Source organism: Phaseolus vulgaris, chromosome 5 (genome assembly GCF_051622355.1).
Source record: "Phaseolus vulgaris cultivar YP4 chromosome 5, ASM5162235v1, whole genome shotgun sequence".
Lineage (NCBI taxonomy): Eukaryota > Viridiplantae > Streptophyta > Magnoliopsida > Fabales > Fabaceae > Phaseolus > Phaseolus vulgaris.
Window position 1 is genome coordinate 41,555,300 of NC_143502.1, and position 13,483 is coordinate 41,568,782.

At 28.9% G+C, this 13,483-nt stretch overlaps 2 protein-coding genes across 2 annotated transcripts; one reads left to right on the plus strand and one right to left on the minus strand.

Moving 5' to 3' along the window:
- The first annotated feature begins 1,633 nt into the window (after positions 1-1,633).
- Positions 1,634-4,828, plus strand: LOC137834423 (nucleosome assembly protein 1;3-like). The gene is made up of 11 exons (XM_068642478.2): positions 1,634-1,743; positions 1,856-1,899; positions 2,481-2,564; positions 2,996-3,088; positions 3,252-3,312; positions 3,391-3,452; positions 3,544-3,728; positions 3,820-4,018; positions 4,107-4,138; positions 4,400-4,539; positions 4,681-4,828. Exons 1-10 carry the CDS (start codon positions 1,704-1,706, stop codon positions 4,464-4,466), a joined length of 867 nt encoding a protein of 288 aa, XP_068498579.2. The 5' UTR covers positions 1,634-1,703; the 3' UTR covers positions 4,467-4,539; positions 4,681-4,828.
- A 2,717-nt stretch (positions 4,829-7,545) lies between these two features.
- Positions 7,546-10,400, minus strand: LOC137835845 (beta-fructofuranosidase, cell wall isozyme). The gene is made up of 7 exons (XM_068644562.2): positions 10,128-10,400; positions 9,974-9,982; positions 8,952-9,820; positions 8,619-8,777; positions 8,291-8,526; positions 8,090-8,180; positions 7,546-7,865 (listed from the first exon to the last, which is right to left on the minus strand). Exons 1-7 carry the CDS (start codon positions 10,354-10,356, stop codon positions 7,686-7,688), a joined length of 1,773 nt encoding a protein of 590 aa, XP_068500663.2. The 5' UTR covers positions 10,357-10,400; the 3' UTR covers positions 7,546-7,685.
- Positions 10,401-13,483: the final 3,083 nt, after the last annotated feature.

The following is a 13,483-nucleotide window of genomic DNA, read 5'->3' on the forward strand; positions in this document are numbered from 1 at the left end:
TATGCAACAAAAATAAAAATTCAAATAATAAGATACAAATATGTTGTTAAAAACTTCTAATAAAGAGTAAACATAAATTAGATGAACAAATCACAATAACATATGCAACAAAAATAAAAGTTCAAACAATAAGATACAAATATGTCGTTAAAAACCTCTAATACAGAGTGAACATAAATAAGATGAACAAATCACAATAACAAATGCAATCAAAATCATGTTCGATGATTAAAATACATTAGTGGTAATACAAATTGAAAAATCGATAATACATATTGAATAAAAATGACATGAACAAATAAAAATATGCAACCAAAATCACATTTCAAAAACTAAGATACAAAAATGGCTTTAAAAAAGTTGTACACAATTTGCTGCCAAGTAAAAATGAAAAAATGGTTTAAAACACCATTGAGCCATGCAAAAGGGGTTTAAAAAAGGGAAAAAGTGAGAATAAAATACTGGAACATAATAATATCATACAAAATTTCTATCACACGCATGGTGTTCAAAGATTACATGTTCATGCTTATGTAACCAACTCCATGGAGAACAAAAATGAAATGAATGAATGATTGAATACAACCGCCTATATATAGTGTAAATATCATCGCCATTATCATTCAAAATTCAAAACTGCGCGCCAATCAAACAAATTCTTAATGTAATTATTAGAAAAAATATCTTTAGTATTCAGTATATGCATAGTTGCCAAACTTGTGAATTTTTTTTTCTAAGTAAAGTTGATGACTTTAAAATACTTTTAGAAAAACAATTAAGGTCCTGTGGTAGAGACAAAAGAATGACATTGGAGAAAAAAGAAGATAAAGATAGTATCACTATTATGAAGTGGACTTTGAGCCTAACTCAACCCCATAAAACCGACTCATGAGATGAGGTTTGCACCCACTTATATACAATGAAATGTCCTAATCTCTAGTCGAGTGACAAGTGGCCTGATAAACCCAATAAACACTCGCTAGGATAAGCTCGAACCTGGCTTTGATACCATATTACCAAGTGAATTTTAAGCCTAACTCAACCCCATAAAACCGGCTCATGGGGTGAGATTTACACCCACTTATATACAATGAAATATTCGCATCTCTAGTCGATGTAGGATCTCCAACAATCATTGTTTGGATAAAACTTGTTGCAGAAGATCATCAGCTCGTCCTTTGAAAGACTTACAAAAATAAAACAAAGATCGTACCTTGCAATGACTTTGTAGAGACATAACTTCATAGAGAACTATAAGTCAAGATCCAACTCATATAGGTGCATGAATAACCTACATTATGAAATTATTTTTAACTAATAATAAACTTTTAAGAAAGTTCTATTAAATTTTAATTTTTAAAAAATAAAATATTTAATATAGAAACATGTTATTTTAATCATTTCTTATTTATAAACTGTTTTAATGAATAGATTATTGAAGTTTGATAATTTAATAGATTGGTATAACAAAAAAATTAGTTGTCACTAGGAACTTTCAACTACTTATAACTAACTAATCATTATTTAACTAATTTTTCTAACTAAACAGAAATCTGATTCAACTTCCACAGCTCTTCCTCTGAAGAGCCAAAGAGCACTTTTCTTCTGGCTATATATACAGAGATTTTAGAAAATATTCATTGTTTTGGTTCCTTCTATCTTCTTTCTTTCTTCGCAGGTTTCTCAAACACCGATCATTCACCATGTCCGATCATAGTTCCCATCTTTCTCCTCACTTCGACGGTATCTTCAAACTTTTTTCACACTCATTTTTCTCTTACTTATAGTTGTTTTATTATTCTACTCTATTTTTTTGTTCGGAAGTAATTTTGTGAACTGTTGAATTTATGTGCAGCTCTTACTCCTGATAGTGTTGGGGACAGTGTTGATATGATTGACGTAAGTTTATAGTGTAAGCATAAATATAACATTGTGAGATTAGAAAATTTCCCTACATTAAGTTTTTAACTATGTTTCTTGAAACATTTTATCTTCTCTCGTCTTTTTTCTTGATATCTGTGATAATCTATAAACCTTTATCAACTTTTTTCTGTGTTGTTCTTTATTGTTTAGTTGATCAAGAATTGTGAAGGTAAATAACAAGAAAGAAAGAAGTTATCTTTTTGTTGACTATCGAAATGAAAGACTATTACTTAATTACAATAGTTACCTTTTCTCACATCTGGGATGCTGAACCTGTTTTCAAACGTAAGAAAAAACTATGATTTCAAAGTCATAATTACAGATGTTTTCCTTTTCCTTTTATGTGCTAATCTTGTGTTAATGTGACTATTTTTCAGTAAGAATCTTTAACTTTGTACAAGCAAATTTTGTTCATAGCTATGGAAACTTTGCCTAAATTTTGTCTATAAATCTTCATGGAAACAGTTTAAGTTTGTGCAAATTTGTTTAAGTGAAAAAATTGTAAAAAATAAATCAAGGATTTAGCTAATCCATTTGACACTCTAAATAATTTTCAGCTTTCAGGTGAGCAGTATCTAGAAATCCTGGACACATTCTCACCAAGAGTCAGGAGCCGTGTGGAATTTCTCATAGAACTGCAGGTTTGATGTTGTTGCCATTTATTCAATTCTTGTGTGATCACTTAGATGACAGTGGACTTATTATTGTAATTATTATTTACAGTGATAGAATACTCTCATTTTCTTCAAAATTTTTGTTTTGTGTCAAGAGTTGAAATGGTGGAAGTATCTACTGGAACTCCAAAGAAACGGGAGACACTTAAGAGAAAATGCCAGAGATGTAGCAAGTATTTGGTTAAATAGTATCTTGAACTCTCAAAGAATGTCATAGAATTGCACCAGTCATTTTAGATAATACACCTCTTTGCTTCTATTCAATTTCAAAACTCTGTAGGTTAATTTTTAGATGTAACAGAGAGTTTACTTCCATTCCTCTCACTTCATATTAGAAATTTCATTTTTTACACAGACAAGGGGCTGAAGTGAGGTTCTGATTTTGTTTCAATATGCAGAAACAACATGATAAGGTGCAGGCTAAGTATTTTGAGGAGCGATCAAAGTTGGAGGCTAGATACTTGAAACTCTACGAGCCAATCTACAAAAAAGTATGTACATTGTTTATTATGGAACTTGTTTATTGGTAAGATATCTTATTGATTTATGAGATTTTGTGCTCAAAGATGGAATAATGATCTTATTGACAGAATCACTCACCACCTTATCATGGTAACAAATTATCTTTTTTTGAATTGTTTTTGTTCATTACAGAGGCATGATGTTGTCAATGGCCTCTTAGAGGTAGAAGCTACAGATGAAGCAGACAGAGAGGGTAAGTTATTTACTTTTGTTTACCAATGTAGTCTTGTGCATTTTCTTCTGATAGCATCTGGACTCTCCTTTAATTCAGAGAAAGGAATACCTAACTTCTGGCTAACTGCGATGAAGACTAATGACACACTGGCTGAATTGGTAAGGGAATTTATGTACATATGTTTTCTACAGTTTCCATTGTTAAAAGGATTGTATAATAGTTATGTACTTTCATTTTCCCTCTTATTAGATCACTGAAGCTGATGAGGGGCCTCTCGAATATCTTAGAGATATCAAGTGGTGTAGAGTTGAAGCTTCCAAGAGCTTCAAACTGAAGTTTTTCTTTCATCCTAATCCTTATTTCAGAAATACTGTGCTAGCAAAAACATATCATATGATTGATGAGGATGAACCAATGGTAATGGAAGCAACAGGGTAAGAAATATTTGTTAACTTGCAATTGTTTATATCCATGTTTTCATTTTCTGCAAATATATCTTTAATATTTAAACATTAAACATCACAGGATGGAGATTTCGTGGCATAAAGGAAAGTGCCTGACACGAAAGGTTCTTGTGAAGATGCCAAAGAAAAAATCAAACAGTGATATGCCACTCACAAACACAGAAAAATGCAAAAGTTTCTTCAACTTTTTCAATCCTCCCCGTGTTCCTGAGAGGGATGAGGATCATGATGATGGTGGTACTTCCAGTAATAGTGTACCTGTAGGTCTCTGATTTTAACTATCTATGATCTAATTGAAAGTTATCAAACATTTTCACTGACCATTGCTTTTGATGCTTTCTTGGATAGGTGGAAGAGATCCAGAAGGATTTTGACTATGCGTAAGTTAATTAAGTGACATTTCTTATTCTACTTTTGATCCTAGTGATCAACACTCTAGGTGTATCCATTGGTCTTGATGGTATTAGATGAATTCACTTCAATAAAACTATAATTTCTAACAGATATTAACCTCTGGAAGAAAATGTTAGACATTTATGGAATCTAGTAATGATAGATGTGGCAAGATGAATGTTTATGGTGCTGTTTGCTACCATTTTTGGTTTATTGAGATGCATTTTTGTTGATGTCTGGAAGTACAGCTGTGTAATTCGGGATCAAATCATTCCTCGTGCTGTTTCATGGTTCACGGGGGAGGCTACACTGTGATTTTTGGGATATAGATGAAGATGAAGATTATGAGGGATGAGCATGATCAAGATGAAAAGCAAAAAAGAACATGGTATGAAAAGAGTCCATAATTTTGGCACATTCTGCTTCATTCTTAAACCAGATTGATTTATTCTTAAACCAGACTACATTCATTGATCTATTTTCTTTATAATTGTTATTGGTAACAGTGTTTTGTTGGTCTAAATTGCAGATTGGTGATAAGGAATGCCCTATTGAATGGAAGTAGCAGTGTTTTGCCTTGTATAAATACTGTAGATATGTAGGGCTATTTTTGGTCATTTTACTGTTTGAGTTTCCTATTGAGAACATCTAATAAAACTCAAAAATCATAATCAATCTCATTCGGCTTCTCATTTCTAATATTTTCACAAGTATTAATTATTTTTTTAAATTATTTATTCTAAATATTAATAAAATAATGGTACTATTCTTTAAAAAATAATAGTAAAAAATAAAAACAGTACATTCTATAAGTCTTTTTTACATTCAAAATACAAAAAAGCAAATATTTAATAATAAATTTTGAAAATAGCGAATTTCTTTAAAACAAATGACGTAAGCTTTACTTTCTCCATTTTTAAGAAAAAATAAAATGACATTTTTTTATATTATTTACTTTCTAGGAAAATGTTGTTTTTCGTTAAACACGGGAAGTGATTTTTAATTGATTTATATAATTCTTTCAAAGTATCCAACTCAATTCCAGTTTTTACAACACAAAAAAAATGAAAAATTCAATTCAATTAAAATAAATGACATAAACTTTACTTTCTCCATTTTTAAGAAAAATTAAAAGGACATTTCGATATTATTTACTTTCTAAGAAAATGTTGTTTAATTGATTTATATAATTCTTTAAAAGTATCCAACTCAATTCCAGTTTGAGAAATGAAAAATTAAATTTAATTAAAACTATCTTTACATTGTACTGATAATAGTTTTTTTTTTTAAATTGCAGGATATTATTTATTTATGAACTATTATTAATATATTAATAAATAAATAAATTAGTGTAATTTGTTCTATTTTTTTATCATTTAAAGAATTTTGGCCCTTTTTTCCAATAAACACGTAGGAAGAGTTTTATAGCGCCACGTGTAAAAGTTTTGTTTTTAGTAAAATATTTTTTTTTCTTAAAAAAATTGTGGAAGTGAGACGTGTCAAAACCTTCAGTTTCTGTTTCCTTAAAATGTACCAAGCATAAATTCGTTTTAGGACTAGTTGAAGAATTTGGGTCCCTTTTATAAAAACACTCGAAAAGAGAGGAATGCAAGATATTAATTATTTACGAAGTATTATTAATCTATTAATAAATAAATAAATTATAAAATAAATAATAATATATAAAAATAAAAATTAGTATACATATAAAAAAATAAAAATAAACATACTAAAATTAATATAAACAATAAATAAAAAAATAATAAATAAATAAAATGAAAATTTCAATTAAATTAATTTTTTCTCACGTCTTCTCCCTAATTGAGATAACTGTATTTTTTTTATTTTTTATTTTGACAAAAAAAATTAAGGAGATTCTTCCTTATAACAGTTTCTTTTAAACAAATTTTTCTGATTTTATTATTTAATATATCTTATTTTATTAGTACAATAGAATATTTGTTCATTATAATTACTTGAAAAATAAAATTAATTTTTAATTTTTAAATTAATATTAGTGTACAGTTTTTCACACTAAATCTCACATATTTGATAAAATAACTTCTATTATCACTCTTCACTCCATTTCAAACAACTATAATTTTTGGTAAAACTATTATTCTTTTGTATTTACCATCAAGTCAATCATAACTTTAACGTCAAAAGCATCACACTCTCCGATCCCAAAACTACCAATGAAAAAAGAAAAAAAAAACTTGAAGAAGAGCTCGAACGGGAGAAGAAGAAAAAGTTGTTTAATTAATTCATCATTTTTCTTGTACATGTTATTTTTTGTTTTTTAATTTTGACTTATCCAAAAAAAAAATTGTATGTATGTATATTAAATTTCTATCATCATGAAAGTTGAGTAAAATGCAGATACACATGCACACCAACGCCTGTGTTTCCACTAATTTGAATAACTAAACGGATTTTTTTTTATTTAAAATTTTTTTTTTATCATTAAAAAACTATTCTATTAGTATTGAAAACATTTTTTAGTTGTCATGAGAAAACATTTGGTTTAACTTAGTCATCTAAATTTGGTTTCATATCTTCAGAAATAGTTTTTAAATTTTTTTATATCATGACAAATAATTGTGTTACAACAAGGTTTGTGGATAATTTTCTCTCCCATATCTTCTATTTTCGAATTATCTTGAGATGAAGGTGTTTCATGTTGAAAAATATTTGCATATCCATAAGTATCCTATTGAATTTAATGATAATGTTTATAGAGTTTGAGTCGGGCACACTATCTCTTATCAATCTAGCAGCACTGAATAATATTAATAATCTTATATAATGTTTCTTCTCCCTTTCTTCCTTCATCTATGTAGATAGTGTAGTTTTAGTATATAATTTATCAGATTATCTTAATTACTATATCAAGGCATAGTTAAGAACTCTTAAAGTTGTTTTATTTAGGTTGAAAAGATTTACTGTTTATGAAAATAGAAAAAGTGTTACCAACTTCACATGGTTTCAATTATGTCTGCTTATATAACGTGTCTTTCACTTTTCTTTAGAAATTAGAATTTGACCAAAACACTAGTTTATCACCCAATATATTTAACTATACTTATCATGAAAAAACCATTGTTCCAATCATGTATTTGTTAAATCATGTAAAAAGACTTTTTTATCCACAAATACTAGTTGTAAAGATTAGTTTTTTTTTCCTTTTATTTTCCCTACTAAACCAACTTTAATTACAGTCATGAGTTAAAAGTTTATATAAATAAATGATAAAAAAAAAGCACTTGATAGACATAGACATGTAGAATGTGTTTACATTACATATTTTTTCTATATTTCTTGTTAAATATGGTAAGAGACTAATAACACAATACTTGCTACAGCACTGTAATGAAAATCTTGAACACTAATAAAATGACAGATATTAATGATTATTATTATTATGAAGTTTTAAAACACTTCTTATGTCTTGAAGTCAAAAGTTACTCTTACAATGAATTGACTTTTCAATGGAATAGAACTAATTTAAACACACTTTTAGTCTTTATTTATATTTCAGTTGATTTTTGCCTTCTTCATGCTCCAAGCACTCAATTTTGTGATCTTGACAGAGGCAGTTCCATTGTTGAAAGCATATAACTGTGCCTTGTCATTGATTGCTATTGTGGGATACACTCTTGCTGTGATGCAGGCCCTTCCTTCTCCTTCAAAACTTTCTACTATGGAGTGATCAATCTGTGTGAATGTGAAAAACAAATGTCAGTTAGTTTATTGGTTTCAAATATGAATAACCAATAATACATGATTCATTTCCTCTTATGATCTCTTATGCAATATTCATTGAAGAAAATCTAACAACTATATGTCAAGCAATCCATGATGGGTCACTACAATCCACAAACTTACTTTTCATGATAAACATTTCTTGTAAGCTTTCATGAATTACATCATCAACTTACCAAAGTTCTTAGAGAGAGCTTCTCACGAAGAGGGTCCACGTCCACAAAAGTTCCATAGGTTGTCTTGTCGTTATCCTTATTCAAAGAAGACCTGTCAAAGTATTACATCAGAGAGAGAGAGAAAGGTTTGACAAATAACAAAGTTTGATGAAAGGAAAGAAAAAACATGTGCAGGGAAAGGGACAGAGAACAAGGACAAACCTGCTTTGGTCGCTACACATGAGAACCAAATTTTTACTTTGGTATCTAAATATTCTAAAGAACACTGCTGTATACTCTTGCAAGCCACCAGAAGCAAAAACTAACAAACCAAAGGGTCCCAAACCACCTTTTACAGCTGCACCCTTTCGACCACACAGAATTTGAGGATCTTCCCAATGGTCCAATACTTCGGCCTTTCCAATCTTATTCACTTCAAATGAAACTTCAACATCAGCCTGCAATATAAATGCAAGATTTAACATATATTGCAGATATAGTAATAGTATATTTCTCTGAAAAGATTGTTCTAACATGTAGTAAAAACTACCTGTGTAGCAGTAACACCAGTGACTTGAAGAATTTCACCACCATTGACCACTTTGGAGGGCCAGTGGACAGGGTTCACACGCAAGCTTTCAATTTCAACCACCGGCCATTGCACCAGCTGTTTCCCCGATTTATGAAGCCAAATGGTCCTTGGAATAGTCTGCAAAATATTATATTTTTCCCTTCATTCAAATATTTTGATCAACATAATTTTTTTTGTTTTGTGTGGCTCTCCATGTATTGGTGTATGCAATATTAAACTGTTTATCATTAACCAATCTAATTAACCATAGATCAAGAAAAACAACAAATGAAGAGATTAAGTCCAACTTACATGGATTCCAGACCATCCTTTCTTGATATCATCAGCAACACTTGAGGATTCGTTAACCCAACCGAATAAGACCCTTCTGTTCTTTCCATCTTCAAAAATGGTTTTTGAGGCATAATATTTTCCATAGTCGTGTCTTAAAACGTGTTGAGTATCCTCAAATCCTGTATCCGGAGTGAAGATATCCTTGGTGTAGTCATAAGTCCCAATCAGATAATGATCATGTTTGGTATCATCCAAGCTAACCTTGAGCACATGCCTAACATTATCACCATTCACTGATGTGTCAAGGCCAGTAGTTAATGGGCTCTTGTTCAGAACTGGATAGAAATCAGGGCACTCCCACATTCCAGTGCCTTCTGCTGAATGAAGAGGGTGTTCTGCTTGGACCCAATTAACAAAGTTCTTGCTCTTGTACAAAATTGCCACACCCCTTCTGTGTACTTTGCTTCCAATCACCACCCTCCAGTACCCATCTTTGCCTTGCCAAGCAGTGGTGGGGTCCCTAAAGGAGCTAGAATTGATCTGGTTAGCTTCAGTTGGGGCCATTAGTGGATTTTTGGGTGACTTAACCCATTCCAAGAGTAATGGGTCAGAGAAGTTTTTGGGTATGGCTAAGTTTTGAACTTGGTGATTGTTAGGGTCAATTCCTGTGTATAAAATGGCTGGTTTGCCCCCAGGAAGGATAGTGGCTGAGCCTGACCAACAACCGTTGATATCAGACTGCTGAGAAGGGTATATGGCATGATCCAGTGGAGTCCAATTCACTAGATCCTTTGATACTGAGTGGGCCCACACAATATTGCCCCAAACAGCACCTTTTGGATTGTATTGGTAGAACAGATGGTAAAGTCCTTTGTACCTCATTGGTGCTGCACAAAAAGCCACAAACAACCTTATCTTCAGCTAACAATAAACATAATATTTTGTCTGTAATTATGCATGTTTTATACATACATATGTATACACACATACACACAAAAGTATAGAACATAAATGAAGGTGTGACAGAGAATAGAACTAACCATTAGGATCTGCAAGATATTCCCAGCATAGCATCAGATGACAAAAAAAAAAGAAGCAAAATGAAAAGTGGTTAGAGATATAAAATATTTCCCATAGAAAATTGCCTTAAGGAAAGAAGATTTTAGACTATTTGGTGTTGTAGGAATATTGTACCATTTATCCAATTCTGGGGAGGTTGAAAATGATAAGCAGTTCTATAAGGTTGATGATCAGAGGAGTGAGAAGAAAGAGTCTGAAGATTTCTGTAAACATGGTGAGTAGCTTCAGTGGGAAGAACACCATTGCCATAGATGAGAAAGAATACAGCAAAGAAGAAGATTGGAGAGAGGGCCATGGTGGCTTTCAATGGAAGGAAGTGAGGTGCTGAGAAATTGTGTTTCATGTGTCTACTTATAGATTGGGATCTTCTGCAACAATTTGGTAAACAGTGTTGCAGTTTTGACTATTAGAAGTTTATTGTCTTCAAACAAAAATAGTACATTATCCATTATGAACACAAATAAAAAAAGTGAACACAAGTCATCAAGATTTTTTAGCACAGTTCCTCTTTTCATGGAAAAAAACTGCTGGCTATTGTTGAATTTGCAGATGGGGTATGACAGAAATCAAAGTAATTGTTAGTTTTCTTTGCAAATATTTAGAAAAATCAAAGATTTGAGTCAGAGAAGCATATCTATGAAAATAAGTATATTGATTTTTAGTTTTCTTACTATTAAATTAATGTTGGAAGTCAACTAAAAGCAGGTGTAGTTTTTTATTATTTCCATTTTCGTTGGAAAATATGATTTCTACGTCATTGGATTCATATGGGTCAACAAAACACAATTATACTATTATTATTTTTTTCTCCTAACTTCCCAGAGATGATTTGCAACTAGCTCACGTATATTTTAATATTTTAAAATTAAGAATCTTTTCACAGACAAAGAAATCAGGCTAATGAAAATAATATAAAAAAACAAAGAAAAACAAATAGTTAAGAAAAATCATATGAAATATTTTTTGTTCTAATAAACAAAAGGAGAAATAAAATAGAAATAAAAGATCGGTTTCTCTGTACAAACACTTTAACGACTTTTGGAACTTGTTTTCCAACATCGTTTTCACATGTGAGAGAATAATCACAAATTATATAGTGATAAAAAATTCTTAAAATAAAATTTATTTATGCCTCTTAAAGTGAATAATAATACAAAATATTGAAAAAATAATAACAATAAATCACTTATGAAATATTATTCAAAGGAGGAAGAGAATTAAAAAAATTTAAATAAATGATTTATTCATTTTATAACTACTAAAAATATATTTACCTAATAAAATTTAGAGTATTTTTAGGGTAAGATCTTATATTTTGCATACTTTTTATAGGTATCTTATGTAACGTTAAGTATGATATACAATTTCTTAAGATTTCTTTCAGTTTTTACTCTAATGGTATATTTTGCTTTAAGATCTTAAATAACTTTATGTCTTATAGTATTATTTTTTTTAGTTGAAAAGAATTTAAGGTATGAACTTTTTCATTATTTTGGAGATTTAGAAAGTTATATAATTCCTTTTTTCATATTAATGTTATTTTTCCTTTTAAGACGAAATGTATATAATAGATCTTATATTTAAGAATTTTAGTGAAGATGTACAACTAACGATGTTTTAATAGTTTTTTTTTGTATATATTTAGTATGATATTTTTTTAATTTCATTCATTATCTACAATGTTTTTAATTTGATTTCATTAAAAAAAATGAGATAATATAATCTTTTGCATTACATGCAGATGCCCTATATCAATCATTATTATGAAGTTGTTACCATCCATTTATGTTGATCTGTAAAAAAAACTAAAATCAATTTAAAATATTTGAAATAGTAAAATAAAATTTAAAAAATTATCAGGATAATAAAAAATAGTAAAACAAATATAAGTTAAAAAAGCAAATTGACAAACTGAAAAACTAGAGGGAAAATTATATGCTTATAAGAAAATCATTAAATAAAAATTAATTTTAGATACCTTAGTTACTATATTTACTAAATTAGAGATTATTTTATAAACTAAAAAATTATTGATATCTAAAATAGTTTTTATTATTAATAAAATTTTATAAAATAGTTTCTACATTAGTATCTAACTATCAGCTACCAAAGTTTTAACTACTAACTACTTATGTTCTAAATTAGTCTCTATTAGCCTTTTAGACACTAATTTAGAATCTAAAATATTAGTAACTAAAACTTTGATAATTAATTTAAAAATCATTTTATAATATTTTATTAATAATAGAAACTACTTTAAATATCAATAATTTTGTAGTCTCTAAATTACTATCTAATTTAATCAATATAGTGACTAATTATTTTTTAATAATTTTTTTAGTGTATTTCCACACTCAATAAAAATTTTATACTCATCTTATATTTATTATTTTTTCCTTTATTTTTTTCAATTTACAATAAAAATATATATTTTTAATAACAATATTAGCCTTGAAAAGTAGATTATTAAATGGTTGGTGATGACATACCTCAAACAGAAAGATTTCATGAGCCTAAACCCTAAATTTTGTGAGGTGTGTAGATTTTAGGCTTTATTTGGTGATATTTAATGATAATGTTGGCAAGTTGAAAGAAAAAGAGGAAATTGAAGTTATCCATGGTAGGATTAAAGGGTATGAACACATGAAGTGCAACACTAGCAGAAGATAATTTCAATCTTCTTCTTCTTCTTCTTTTCATCAACTGCTCGTGCTTAATCACTTTTGACATTATCTAAAACTGTGGAGAATTCAGCATGTCCAACTCAGAATAATCCTGTGCTTATCCACACTTTCTGTTTCCACCATAAGTTTTAAGTTTTAAGTTTTAGGTTTTTCTTCAACCATGACTTCAATCCATCTATATCCATTTCAACATTCATATTTCATTTCTCGTGATTGCATTCAAATTCATTCAAAAGTTATAAACTACTGAAGTGGGTTAGTTTTTTTATTTATTATTATTTAAAGAATTATAATTTTATTTATGGTTGGAGTTTAACAAAAAGTCTCCATTCAAATAACCTTTTTTATATAAAAATCAACAAATTGACTTGTTATTGGATAATCGTGTAAAAAAATAAAATCAATGCATAATTTTTATTTTTCACTTGCACACTTAACCATACAAAAAAATCATTAAATAAAAATTAATTTTAGAGACTAAAATAATTAGTTACTATTTGATTAAATTAGAGATCATCTTATAAAATGGTTTCTAAATTGGTGTCTAACCAGCTACCAAATTTTTAACAACTTGCTACTTTGTATTCTAAACTCTAATAGTCTTTTACACACTAATTTAGAATATAAAATATTAGTCGTTAAACCTTAGGTAGTTAATTTAGATGTAAAATTAGAAACTATTTTATAGATTTTTATTAATAATATAAAGCACTTTAGATATGAACAATTTTTTAGTCTCTAAATTAGTATCTAATTTAGTTAATATAGTGATTAATTATTTTTTGT